The sequence below is a fragment of the Taeniopygia guttata genome, chromosome 18, assembly GCF_048771995.1.
Source record: "Taeniopygia guttata chromosome 18, bTaeGut7.mat, whole genome shotgun sequence".
In the NCBI taxonomy this organism is placed as follows: Eukaryota; Metazoa; Chordata; class Aves; order Passeriformes; family Estrildidae; genus Taeniopygia; species Taeniopygia guttata.
Genome location: NC_133043.1, coordinates 3968418 through 3983351, shown reverse-complemented (window position 1 = coordinate 3983351; position 14934 = coordinate 3968418). Strand labels below are relative to the sequence as shown.

Below are 14934 nucleotides of genomic sequence, written 5' to 3'. Positions count from 1 at the left end.
TAGGTCTTCTCTGTTCTAGCAAAGTTGTTAAAATAAGAAATTTAGTAATTCTGGGAGGACAATGACCATAGTCATACGCCACTGTGCAGCTGCTGGCCATTTACACTGATCCTGTGATCTCCATTTCTAAAGGTCAGCAGTTGCTCCACAGTCCCAGCTGGAAGCAGGAGAATGTGCCTGGCCACCAGGCAGGGCAGCACCCTGACCACGGAGCTGCTGCGCAGGCTGGGCAGCACCACGGCATTCCCAGCTCAGCCCACAGCTCCAATCCACAGCCGCTGCCACTGCTCCAGCCCTGGGAACACTCTGCTCCGTGGGACACGGCCACCTACAGAAACAGTTTCAAAATCAAACAGTTTTCAGTTTAATTTTCCTCTTTCCTGACTCTGGGCTCCAAAGATTTTATTTGAACTGCAGCTCAACAGAATAATTCATGTAAGAACTGCACAGTCAGGCCTTGTAGGCACCAACTTTTTAGTGTTACTTATTTAAGGTTTCAGCTGTGTTACAACATAACCTGAAAGGGGAGGATAGGGAGAACTGCAAAGGATCCTTATGAATGACCCAGAGGGCTGGGGGCACAAAACCAGGTCTGTGGGTAAAAATAAATTAAAATCATTACTTATGATAATTTCAAAACCATAAATAAAATCACCAGCAAACACCACTTTCACAATACAAGCCCAAATCTGGACTAAAACTGTCCCTAGAGTTTCTTAGTGGTATCAACTGGCTAATAGCCATTATTATTAAGTGATATAATCAAATGCTTTAGCACCAAAATTTTTTCAAGACTGTTGATCACTCAAATCACACAACTGTATTACTATCCCTCTTATTACCACTATTTCATAATACTTCAATAGCATTTTGCTTCATAAATGAGGGAAAAATATAATGCATTTTTTGAGCTTCTCTCACAGGGAATCCAAAGACACAAAAAAGGTCTGAGGTAGGAGAAGCAACCATCACCTTAACTGGAAAAAACATTTGTCTCTCAGAGGCCACTATCAAACATGAAATCGTGTGGATGGTACTCAGGAATGGCACACTGATAAAAAGCCTCCTCTTTCTGTACAGCTGTGGCTCAAACCTCCACTTCTCCATCAGGCACTGCCACTGTGTTCTCCTAGTTCTTTCTAGTGGAAAGGGTAAATTTATCATTTTCATTTCTGCTGTTACTTAAAACCTTTCCTATCAGCCAGCACAACACAAGAGAATGCACAGCTGAAAGAAAGGCCAAGAAGGCAGTTAGAAAAGACTAATGGATTAAAGAAGGAAAAATGTGGGCAGGGGAAAACAAAAAGATCAGAGGGAAGCCAGAGAACTGAAAGCTAAAGGAATAGGCAGATACAAAAACATGCAATGAAGATGCAGAGATTCTGTACATTTTCTGGTTGGAGGGATGCTTTCCCCCAGTACCAAGGACATTTGAGTGAAGTAAGTACAGACACCTATAGAAACACACACTTAGCAGCACAATATTTACTTTTCCCCACTGCCAAGAATAGTTTTGTGGGAGACAATAACCCGTTCAAGTATTTCAGCAATTGCTGAGGGGAATTTTGCACTAGTTTTCTAAATCTAGGAAATGCAAACTTCTCAAACAATATTTACATGGGGGAGAATGCACACATATTTGTACAAAAATAACTTGACAGCAGTTTGGCAGAGTCCCAACTCCGTGAGCCCTATATGAAGGGATCTTACTCAGAGCATTTATCATAATTGCACAACAGCAGTCCAGCCCAGAATACCAGACCAACAAGTTTTGGAGAGAACATCTTTATGCAAGACCATCAAGTCTGATTTTCTTATATTCCCCTGAGATTTGTTACAGATTAAATCTTTAGCTGCTTTTTCAGAGGATCTAAGCTGTCCAGTACTCATTCTGACAGATGCAACCAGAAAATAGTTTTATGAAGTGGGAAAAATAACTTGAAATCTGCTAAATCATATTACATCATACTCCACTACAATATGGGCATCAAGCTGGTAGGTAAACTCCTGAAGCATTTACATATTAAAGACAATTACTTTGTGTGTTATGAACACAAGAAATACTCATCAGGTCATAAAAACCATTAATCTACATTTATGCAGACTTCTCTGCACTGTTCATTTCTTGCCTACAGCCATTTTCATCAGATGTAACTCCTCGATAAAGGCATTAAAATATAGTTTAAATGTTCCTGAGTAAGAGTTGACATCTCAGAGAGCGCCTAACACCAGCCAATAATGAACATCAGGATCTTTACCAGCTGTCAAGTATTGAGGAAGGGTCTGGGCTCCAAATAACAGGAACTGAAGTGAAAGTTTGTAACAATTTGTATGTGGGAGTAGGAGGCAATTCAATTGGGCAGACAGGAGGGCTCATTCTGCAAATAATAACCACAACTCATATCATTCCCAAAAAAAGGAACACCAAGGTAGAATAAGGGTTAGACATGCAATTGTCACAGTTATGCAACAAAAGTAGAGTTTTATATTGTTTTTCTAACTTTTCAGTTACCTAAAGACACATGAAATTAGCAATCAATACATTATAGATACAGTATATACCCATCTGAATTTAAATTAATGAAACCTTTGTGCTGTTCCAATTGGAGATGCACCTTCAAAAAGCTCAATTTAATATTTACACAAATACAAAAAATGCCTCCACAAATACTCTGATAAGCATATGATAACAAGTGAAGGTTACATCACCAGCACCCAGAAATGCTTCTGCTGCACATCACAAACCAGTAGATGTTTTATTGCTCAGAATTCTGCAATTGGGAAAATATTATTTTAATTCATCAGATTGAGATTAGAAGGGCAGGATAGGGACCAGAAGCACTAAAGGAACACAGGGGATGGATGGATCACAGCTGGACAGGCTGCAAAGTGACACACAAAGTGACAGCAAACTTGCAATATCTCAACAACAAGTGGAGTACAGAGAACAGGAAGGACAAACTTTCATTCAAAACCCAGCTCTCAGACACATTTGCTGAACTGTAATTCCTCCTCCCATTTCAATTAGCTCAGGTTTGAGGGTGACCCATATGCTCTCCAGCTCTCTATGCTCTACTTGAACACAGTGCTTTTGTCTCTGCTTATGAACAGACCAGACAAACAAATTACTGCCTAGACAGCAAAATATCCCAGAAACAAAATACATCTCCCAAGACACAGCTTCGAGCACAAATGTTATTTTTCACACTAAACTTTGACACTACTTGCTCTCGGTAGTTCAGTTTGATCGTTTCAAATCTATCAGCAAAGCTATTTGCCCCTTTACTTTTGAAGAAATTCCATTTTCTACTAATCCCTAAAGACACTGAAGTCTTATATATTCTTGGATACTAAACCATTTGTACCCCTGCCAAAGCTGACCCTAAAAAACTATTCATAAATGGGAACATTTCAGCTCATTTACACCCTCAGGATAGTTTACTCCTTCTACCCAAAATAATGCACACAGACACACACACACAAAATACCAGGACCTCACCTTCAGTATTTCGGGTTCCTTGATATCTAGAGCTCCTGTATTCCATCGCTTCTTCATGCTTTTATGCAATTTGAGATATTCATGAGTACGTGGAATAAGAAGCCAAATCATACAGACAGCTACCATAAATCCAAGGGCCATTCCAAATAAAAGTCCACTTAAATAGCCAGGGAGAGGGATAATAAGGTAAGCGTAGACTAATAGTATTAATAAATATAAAGTTTTCACTGGTATTTCAGACTGTTTCACATCCAGATTATTTTCATCTTCACTACTGAGCATAGTAACAGTTTCCTCAGTCATATCGGGCTCAACCACAGTTTCAGCAGGTTTATCACTTTTGCTTTCCTCCTCTAGTAAGAAAAAGTCTTCAGAATACAGTTCACAAAACTCCTCATCCTCCCTGCTCACTAGCGCAGACAACAAATATTTTTCAAGTACAAGTGAAGGTTTTGACCCCACATCCTTTGTGCTTGCAGACTGAGAGCTTTTGGTCTCCATCTCTTTTGCATGTTCTTCTGCCCCTCTTGACTGATCACTCTTAGTCAGGTTAAAGTCGCTCCCAGAGAAATCCCCTTCCGAATCACACTCCTCTTCCTTAATGCTGTAGTTGTTATTGCTTTCCAAATGGCCATTCAAACTGCAAAGGTTTGAGAGTTCTGAAGCACTTGAAGATAAGGCTTTGGGCCTGTGGCTACTACTTTCATCACCCATTATTTTACTGAGCAGCTGAAGAGGCTCATAGATTACCTCAGAAAGGCGTCTTTTTGTATCTTCAATTTTAGCCTCCATTTCAGGTACTTTAAAAAAGGAACGAGTGTCAGAGGGGGATGTTAATGGAGAGGAGGGGGCAGTTTTAGAATCACCACCTGTAGCTCGAGGTTGAGTGAACTGTTTGAACAGATGCAAGTTCAGTTTCGAGTCAGGTGGTCTGTAAGACACAGCTTCAGACTCCTGTTTAGAAGTGTCTGTAGACAGAGATTTCACGAAGGTTTTCATTAAGTGTCTATGTCGCATTGGTGGGGTGGGTTCTTTTGGTTCCACTTCTGTTGAAAAGGACTTGACTAACCCCTTAAAAGGCTTTGAACTAGAAACTGTGGATGATCCGCTAGAGCAGGCAACTGATCTGGAAGGGGATGAGGATGGGGAAGACAGACTGGATTTCTGTTCCACAGGTGGTGCTGCTGCACCTGGTGCGACAAATGTGTGACATGAGTGTGATGATGGAGACAGGACTGGTGGCACTGCACTGAGTATTTGGGATGGGGAAGGAGAGTCCAACAGTTTTACAGTTTCTGCAGTTGGCAGAACTGCAGGTGATGAGGACAGCGGTGATGCAGAGTTGGCCATGTTAAGCGAGGTAGCTGGACCAAAAAGGTCATGGCCGGTATGCTCAAAGCAGAGGTCTTCCTTGGCTTCAAGTGCTGTTACAATGCTTTGGTCATCTAGTTCTTCGTCAAGAAACTCTTTAAATTCCTCTTCCTCCTCTTCTTCCTCCTTCCCAAATGCAGAGAAATGAATTGTGATGGTTTCTCGGGAGACAGATCGTTGGACATGCACTTTTGGTGTTGACTGCTTTGAGGACATTTCACCAGTTTTGTCTGCATGGCTACTGTTCTGACTTGTCATTGCAGGTTCCAGAGATGTGTCAGAGTCTGGGAAGAAAACAACACTATGTTAAATGCATTTTCCCTTGCTTCAAATACCCTTATTTTCAAGCATTAAGTCAAACACAATTTTACATAGAAAAAAATCCCAAACCAGCTCACACCAACAAAAAAACAAGAAGCAGGAGATGCCTATGCTGAAAACTACAAATCCAGGTTACTGTGTGCTACTTAACATATTTCCACATACCACAAAATGGCAATATTAAAACACACCAGTCTGTTAAAATTATCTTCAAGTGCCCTGAAATTACAGTTCATCTCTAAAGCACCCCTTTTTTATTTTCCCTGCCAGATGTACCTCTGAGTTCCAGAGCCCCATCCCACCCCAACACACTGAAATTCTTCACTCCTAATTCTCAGTCCCTTCTACATGAAACACTCAATGTTTTATACCTTATAAATAAAGAAAATTTGAAACTCAAAGCAAGGGCAGAAATATGTAAAGGTCATAGTGTGGGGAGCATGTTATTTAAGCATTTTATTGACCCATTAAAGTGAATTTAGCATACATTTACATGGAGAGGAAATAGCATGCATTTAAACCAAGGCACTGGTTTACTGGACCATACACAGAGATGGAGCAGGAATTACAGGATTAGTTCTGCCTCTCCAGCTGGGAGGCAGCACTTTATCTCCACTGCCAAGACAGCGAGTTTACCACTTCAGTAACTGAATTATTTTTTCAGAAGCTGTTAAAATGCTGTAATCAAACTGTCAAGCTGAATTAATGCAAGGCCTTTGCTGATGTTTAAAGAGCAGTTCAGAAGAATGATTACATGGTGGTGAAGAAATTACACTTCACAAACAGTTGTGATATCAGACTGTATTACCCAGTAAGCCAGTGCCACCTGCTCGGCATCATTATCCTACTGAATGTTGTAGCCCTTTCTACTTCCTAGCAGAGATGCTCATGTAAACTTTTTTTAACCTGTCACTAAGCTAAGCTGGGTTAAACATTTTAAAACAGCAGAGCTTTGCTACACAGCTTATTCAGAACAAGTATCTGTCTACAACTTCCTACACACTATAGTTGTCCATTTTATGGCTCCTAAATTGCTGATGATTCCTTGCTTCTTCCAGCATTCGTGAACTTCCCAAGCAGGCTGTACAGAAGGGGCTGGACATTAACCTTCTTCATGCAAAGCCTTCAGAAATTTCATTTTTCAGGGTTTGGGTGCTTGTTTTTTTTTAATTCTCATTTCTGCTGCATGTGACAGGGAGCAAGTTTGGGTTCAAAGGACCAAAAGAAACATTCAGATCCTGGTAAAGCTTTCAACTGATATCTCACCCTTGCTTTGATGACTGCTTAGGACACAAATTCTTCCTAAAGATAACTTCTGACTTCAGCTTTTCCCATGGAACAGTTTCCTTTTGTCCTTCCCAAAATCTATTTGACCCATCCAAGTAGCAGCATTACAAGAGAACTCCTTCCAGTGATGGGAGTTGTGCCTCCCCCTGGGGGGCTCAGTAGGTTGCTACCTTTCTTACTACATCTTACCTAAATAGTAAGAATTCTCAGTTACCTGAAGTTTAACTGTACACTTATCAGTCACCTGTATGAATAGCTTGGTGAGTGTCAAGGTTGGTAAGAAATTTGGTGTCTCATTTCCCTGTTGGATCAGCACACCCAGGAATCACCAGCAGACAGAATCCATGCTTCTGTCTGCTGTCCACCACAGACATGGTTCCATTTCACATATTTCAGACTGCAAATTACCAGATTTTTTTGGACAAATACAAATTTATTTTGGAGAGGGGAAAAAATAGTACTGGACAAAATATATCCAACCTCACTTCCATGGTGCTGGGCCATCAGCTATCATATGTTTAATACTTCGGCCTAGTTGTGAAACTGCAAAACTAAAACACCAAAATTTGAAAGTACAAAAACCCTACACATTTTCCAGGTCACTGAGCCATCGCAATATTATACACTAAGGAAGGAAAAAACAAACTAACATCAAAACCCCACAAGTATAATGACAAAATCCCCTTGCACACAATGCTGTTGGCATCAGTTTGACCCTTTCTCTTCTGCTGTTCAACCTTAACCATTTATCAATAATGTAGGAAAGCAGAAGAAAAAGATTAGCAATTCCTCTCCCTCTAACAGCATTTTCACATGGCATTTTGTGTCAGCTAGAACTTCATGGGTTTGGATAGCTCTTTAGCACACTGTGTTTACACTGAACATTAATTAGCTGGTGTTTAAACACCAGTTGCCATGCTGTGCTAATGCAGTGCTAATGACCTGAAACAGATGAACTTCACTTGCACACACCAAATGTACTGAAAAGAGACTTTACTGCTTACTGAACAAGCAAGATTTTCTTATCATGATTAACATAACAGAGAAAGGAAGAAAATTCTTGATTAACCAGTGATTGCCTACCTCAAGCATGTTACTTTACCACAAATTATGTCATATAAAAGAACACGTTTCCAATCCATTCCTGAACACAATCTCTGTTTTATTGTGGAGGATTTGGGCTCTTGTTTTGTTTTTTCTTCCCAAAGCAGATGCTGAGGAGTTTTTCCTTGACAGCTCTTTCAGTAGATGTTATGTTTTGATAAAGCTATTTCATCAGGCTCTTGAACCATACATTTTTACTCCTTAAATCATTTTAACAGATTTACCTCTTACTCATTTCTGGCTACATTGTCCTCACTCATTTCTTTCCCCTACTCCTCAGCTCCTCTCCCAGCTGACTGGAGACCTGGTGTTCCAACCTCACTATCTGAAGTGGCACAATTCCAAACTGATTGTTTGCAGATTATATTAGTACTTGCAGAAACACAGGTTTTCACTGGGGTTTTTTTGTTTGTTTTTTTTTTTTTTGTTGTTTTTGGTTTTTTTTTTTTGAAGCCCACACTATTCCCCATTCTCTGGCTGCCTCTTCAAGGTTTTTCTGTTGATTCTGAAGATGGCAGTTTTATTCATGTGGCAGGCAGACTTGAGTAATAGTCTTACATCCTCAGGCTTCAAATAATTCAGAACATGAACTTTTACCCGGAAGGGAAGAAGGCTGCTCAGAAAATAATTCCTTTCCCCCAAAGGTTTGAACTTTGAATGCTGTTGCAGGGTGGAATGAGATAGCTGCCAACCAACTGCCGCCATTTCCACTTCTGACCTCAAGGCACTGCATCCCCATCTCAAACAGAAGAGCAGTTCATAATCCTCACCCACAGGCATTGCTTTTAAAGCTCCAACAACAGGAAACACGGAGCCAGGCAAACAGGGAGTGCAGCTGCCTGGGACAGACAGCATTCCTCACCCAGCCCTCTCCACTGACCAGGGAGGCAGCAGTGCTGGAGCGGAGGATGTCTTTGCCTGGGTGACATCTCCACCACGCTGCGACGCACCTGGTGACAAACAGGGATACCCAGGGAGAGGCCAGGTGTGCATTAGGCCATGACACCTCTTGTAAGTGTCACTGCAGTGTTTTCTTCCCAGGAATGACTAATTGGGAGTTCACAGGAAGAGCCAAGCACCCAGCAATGTGTCCTTCTACCCAGCAGCATAAACACCGTTCTGTTCCCTTCTCCTGCAATGGACAAACACACCCCACCCTCGTTCAGCTGCACCCCAGAGAGCACCTGCTCACAGCCCTGAGAAAGCACACAGTCCACCCAAGAGCCTTAGCCAATTATTCCACCAAAGCAATTCTTTTCATATTAACAATGTAGAAAGCGAGTCAAACAACAAAGCAGCAAATTAGGAACTAACTTAAAAGGTCAAAGTTGTATATATCACACTTAGTCATAATCATTTAGGTGAGAAACAGGCCAGATTGGGTAACTGCATTCACATGCTTTGAAGCAGCCAACTACTCCAATCACATTGCTATTACTTATTACAACATCTTCATGAGGGGGAAAGGGTACACAGTACACTGTATTAGCAAAATGGTTTCAGAAAAATGTGCAGCAAGGTTCAACACTTGTATTTTTGTTGCTATTAAACACAGACCAAAAAATGTGTTTTCCACAAAACAGAAATTCCTTTCCTCCTAAGTAAAGGAAAAGCCTCACAGGTTATTAAACAGCACTGCAATACTTTTCCCTGTATCTGTACACTGCACCAGAAGAACAAGTCCTAAATGCTGTTCAGGAAACAACTAATCTCATTACTGATAATGCTACAATTCAACTTCATGCAGATTGCCACAGCTGCTCACAGGGGAAAGCTGTTTCTCACTGGTTATGCCTCCCCTTTCCCCAGTAGCCCTTCTGGGCCATCACTCATCCAACAGGAGCTCCTGCTTTGGCACACTGGGAAAAACACCCAGTTTTCTTTAGGATTCATGAAGCCTTTTTTATAATTTTGGGTTATGTGATAGCAATTTTCAAGTGTCAGACTCAAAACAGGTAGACACTTCATACGCTAAATCTACCCTTCATTTGGCAGGAAGAAGAAGCAGTATATTTGTTTTAGACAATCTCTGCAGCCTCCTTATGGAGTGAGAGATTTTATATTAACAGAAACAGGACCCCACTATAGCCATGTTCCAAACCAGGCCAGCAGCACATTAAATCTTTCTCAGACAGGGAACACCTACACAAGGCAATATGATCTGAAATTCATATTTGCTCCCTGAAATTCTAGATTCTGTATGATTTACTAGAGATTCAACCAGTATCTGCCTTCTAACACTGATATATGTGGGAGAACTGCTGCAATTATTTGTGCTTAATTAAAATAAGTAACAGAGCTCTCAGCATCAGACAAAATCTTCTGTTAAGAGCAAGAAGTCTTCATTTCAGGTCCTTCAAGACAAAGTGCAATATTAGTGAAAAGTACTGCTTTGCCACAGAAGTACTCTAGAAAGCCAATTCCCATTTAGCCCAGAATGCCCTCCCTGAAGCAGAGAGCACAGCTGCTGGGACATTATCTGTCACATGGACTTCATCTCATTCAGCAGATCTATATCATAAACGACAAAAAAATGAAGGGATACAAAATGCAAAATTCAACATTCTTTCCTATCCCCATTCAAATTTCTAATTATGATCAATTAAATTCCCCTGGCATCTCCATGAGTTAATGTATTCCATAGTTAACATCTATTGTTCCTTTTACATCCACTAGTCATTACTTTTAAATGAACTACAGAGCCAGGGTTGGTAATTACTATCACACAATAGCCCTGTGAAACCTTCCTGTCAGGGATCCAGTTACCCAGCCTGGAGATAATGCTTTAAAGCTCAGCTTCCATCAGGAACAAGAAGGAAGTTTCCTTCCCTTTCCAAGTTCATGCAACTGGATTTAAGATTTTAAGATTGGGGGGGGGGGGGGGGGAAGAAAACAAACAAACAACAAAACCTATTTTAAATCCAAGGGCAGAAATTAAAAAGTTGATATCAATATCAAGTACTATTAAAAGATTGTAGTCAAACGTGTTGAGCAGAAGCCAATCCCAGATCATGGCCAAAACTGATGGTGCCATCCACCATGGATCATAACATACACACACAGGACATACCCCTGCCAGAGAAACCCAGGTCAGCACAATTAAGCTGGGTGAGGGCTAAAACACCTCCAGCAGGAGATCTCTGAGCATCATTTAAAAATCCAAATATTTTTGTGCAAATGCTTTTAAGTTCAGAAAAAATTGAGTTAAATAATCTGCATTTAAGTATGCTTAGGAATACTTAAAAAGAAAATTCTAGGCAAAATTTTAAAGTCTTGTCAATGAGATTATACTTTTAATGAAAATTGTAAACCTATCAAAGAGATGAGTATGAGTCATTTTAAGTCCAGGACAGAAAAGCCAAGTAAAATTGCAATGGCAAATAAGGAGTCTTCAAAACTACTGGAATTTTGTTGCAGACAAAATTACTGAAATTTTGTTGCTGCTGCTGAGGCCCCCAAGCTTGTCTTTACAACACTTCAAAAATAATCAAGCAAAAATTGTTTATTGTTACCTAAGCAAGTGTATTCTATATTAACATTTTCCCCAAAGACCTAAGAAAGGTCAGCTACCCCATTAGTTCCTCTGCCTTTACTGATAAAAGAATAATGATTATTATTTCCTATTCTCCTTCCATGACACATCACTTACCAAAAACTCTGAAAGCTGCACTACACTCCCATTTTAACAAACACAAAAAGCTAAGCGGTTAAAGGTTCTCCAGAAACTCAGAAAAATCTAATTTCTTCTTATTTAATGATTTTCTGATGGCTGAAGTGAAGTGGTATTTTTAAGAAATCCAACATTTTCCCTAACAGAAGAAATAAAAGAAGTTTTTAGGCAAAGCTCTGCTCTTTGGAATAAATTCAAACTCCACTAGAGTATAATTATATTAAAGAACATTCACTCCCAGTTGGCACAATAAGAATGAATAAAAATTCTAGTACATACATAATACTTTCTCCATTCACATGCTCTCCTCTTCTGAACTACATTCTTGTTTATCATTTGTAATTGCAAGCAACAGATAGCACTTTTTCCTTCTAAAACACTACACATTAAACAGTTCAAAGGGACCTTTCATTAGTTTCCAGAACGAAATAAAATAGTAACAAACCACCACTATATCCCCACCCCATCACAGATTTTGGGGTTTTAGTCATTTCCTATAACATATATTGCTGTCTTTAAAATTATGTTAAAATATGTAGTTTTTCCAGATAGTTAATTGATGGTATCAAAATTGCCTAAAAAACTAATTTGGCCACAAGTGAAAAGAGAAATGCCCCAGAAAAAGACAAGTTTCCAGACCTAGATCTGAAATTTCTGCAGCAAGGGATTCAGAAATAGACACATTAAACCAAGGGCAAACTCAGACACAGCCTAAAGCCAGCTTTTCCCACTTTTCTCAAACTGCTGGGTTCTCAAAACCCCAACAATGGTTTTACACTTCTGAGCAATAAATATGTAACTGCTGCATTTGCTCTCTTCTAAAAGGGAGGAGAGTCTACATCAGAATCTTCTGGTGCTGCACAAGCCCTGCATCTCAACAGAACATGCTGGATTTCTGTCATAATAAAGCATCAAAAGTTTACACGTAAAAAAACTACACCCTGTGGAAAGGGTAAATTGTGAGGATAAACTGTGCAGGACTGTAACTTGCTCTCTTATCTCAGTGGGAAAAAAAATCACCTCCTCATAAATCTGATAAAAGATTATCTAAAACCTTTGTGGATTAGCCCACAGCTGATACCTCTGCCCACATCTCTGATTAAATTAAAGGCCACTATGAAATCTTTACAGGAAATTTTGACCAAGTGACTTAGAGAAAAGCATGTTTCCACAATTAAGTAAAATAGGTGCCCTGAATCCTAAATTAAAGAGGGCTTTATCAGAATTGTCTTGCAGGCTCTTTTTTCCCAGTGCAAATACACATCAATAGGTAGAACTGCCTACAGGTAGCAAGTGAGCATTCAAAGAGGACTTCTTACATTTACATTCATTTCCCTAAGAAAAAAATTACAGCACTAGTCACAGTACCTGCCAAGGTGAAACAACCATCACACACCTTCATATGAAAAGGTTTTAAAAATAAACAGATTTGTCCACATGAGGCTGAACTCAGATACAGAAAATCAGCACCAATTAGTAACTCAAACTCTAGGTCCCCATGTAGTTATGAGAGATCATTAAAAAAGGAATGGAATCTACAGATTTACCCATAGGTATCTAAAGACTTTTTTTTTCCAGGGGATTTTTAATGATCAATCAAATTTCATATTTCTTATGTACAGCCTTCATTTTAATTTCATGTTCTGCAGAGGATTAGCATGCAAGGTGCCTCATGGCTTTTTAAGCTGACAGGACAAAACACAGTACACAATGATGGTTTCCTTAGGTCTCAGAGATGTTTTCAAAATTACAGAAGGGGATATTCTCTGGTATTATTAAATAGCACTCAAGCTTTTAATACTTGGAAGTATTTCATTTCGGACCTAGCACATCCCTAAGAAGCAAAGGAAAAACTCTTCAAATAAAATAAACAATTAAGAAAAACAGGAAAATATCTACAGACCAGGCAGCTGGCACAAACTGAAACAAGAACAAACCAAAACAAGGCTATTTTCAGAAAGCTTAAATTGTCTAAGGAAGGGAGGAGGGCTACATTTACATTTAATACAAATAAAGTATTCATACCTAACTAGAAAGGCAGCTGTACTTAACACATGAAAATTAATTATCTTAAGGCACCTGAAGATACAGAGCAAGCTGCAAATATTAACATTGGGAACTGCTGTTAGAGGGCACATTAATTACAGTTGTTCACCACCTTGCATCTCATCTACCCACGGGAAAGTGTCTTTGATAAATGCAGAAAATGCATTTATGACAGATCAGGATTTCTCAGAAGGTTCTGCAAGCATAATCCCCTGAAGGTCCAAAGGACAGGAAAGGTTAGGAAAAGGCCAATAAACAGGACTTCAAAACATGCCAGTCTTTTCAGAGCTGCCATCAAGTTTTAGTTAGGTGGGACAAAAGTAATTCAACCCAAAAGTCAAACTTCTCTGTAGTTTCTTTAAAACAATTGTTCCCAGCACCTAAGAGAGGCAGTCCTGCCAATCACTCCATGCCATGCAATGGTCTCTCCTGTCACTGGATTCCATGAAAAAATTAATGGAGAAAGGTATTACCAGCATTTCCTGCTACCTGGAAACCACAAAAGAAACATAAACCAGCACCACATGAACAGAAAAGCTCTTTATGATCTAATTTTGGAAGAAAATGGACTAGAATTCCAGACTTCTCTGAAAGCCCTGTGTAGGTAATTATGCTATTATTAGTTTCAGTATTATTAGGAAGGCTAGAAAAATGTTTCTCTGACTTACCTGATTGAAGAGCAGTGTTCACACAGATTATGGAACAAGTAAGATCATAAAGAGTCACTAACACCTTAAAGCAGCAATAGCAAAGACTGAGAACCACATTAATTCAGCTCTAGAATCACACATATTCTAGTAAGAACTGTGCAGAGATCATAAATTACTGTTGACAGCTTCTGTGCATAAAATACTTAAACTAATTCATAGAAGGTTAACAAAACAAACTCTTCAGAATCCTTGTCCTAAGAATAGCCAGAAAATAAAATGTCAGATTTAGAACTGGCGAGTACCAGACATTTCTCTCTCTGCTTAAGGCAACATTCATCTCATTCAGATTTATGTTCAACTCAGATACCTAGAAACTAAAATGCAAAAGTTCAGCACCACTGTAGCTTTCCAGCTGGAGGACAGAGTGACAAGCACAGGACAACATCCAAGACACTGAAATGGAACCCAGATGGCCCCAAACGACCTAAATTTCTACCCTGCTAAGGACAAAGCATTTTGCTTATTAACAAAAGCCAAAAACCCAAGCAAATACACAGCACAAATACACTGCAGACCCTCAATGAGCACAGATATTAAGTGAAGCTCAATAAAAACATTAGGACAGACAACTCAGACCTCCCCAGCTTCCCAAATGACTGTCATGACATAAGGGCTCTGGGGAGCTTTTCAGCTGGTCAAAAGCTTCTAGAGCCTTGCAACTATTACATACATTTCAGTATCATCTCTCAATAACCAACTTTGAATTAAAGAGTGGCTTAAGCACTTTATGATTAAAAATACTGGACTATAAGACAGACACAAAAACACTCAATCAAGTGCACAGGGTTGAAGCAACTACACAATTCCTAGTTATTAAATTACAGTATATTCTAATATTTCACAAAATCCACAAAAGCATTAAGGTAAAAAGCAGCACGTGGCAAAAGCATTCTCATGTGTATTTTCATGTAAATACATTTTCTTAG

At 39.5% G+C, this 14934-nt stretch overlaps 1 protein-coding gene across 5 annotated transcripts in view; it reads right to left on the bottom strand.

The window, feature by feature from the left end:
• TEX2 (testis expressed 2) overlaps nt 1-14934 on the bottom strand; it is a 45851-nt gene that overhangs the window by 22104 nt on the left and 8813 nt on the right. For all 5 annotated transcript variants that reach the window (XM_072936953.1, XM_072936955.1, XM_030287536.4 and 2 more), the window contains one exon: nt 3500-5154. In XM_072936953.1, the coding sequence (XP_072793054.1) occupies nt 3500-5154 (1655 nt within the window). The remainder of the gene's footprint in view (nt 1-3499; nt 5155-14934) is intronic.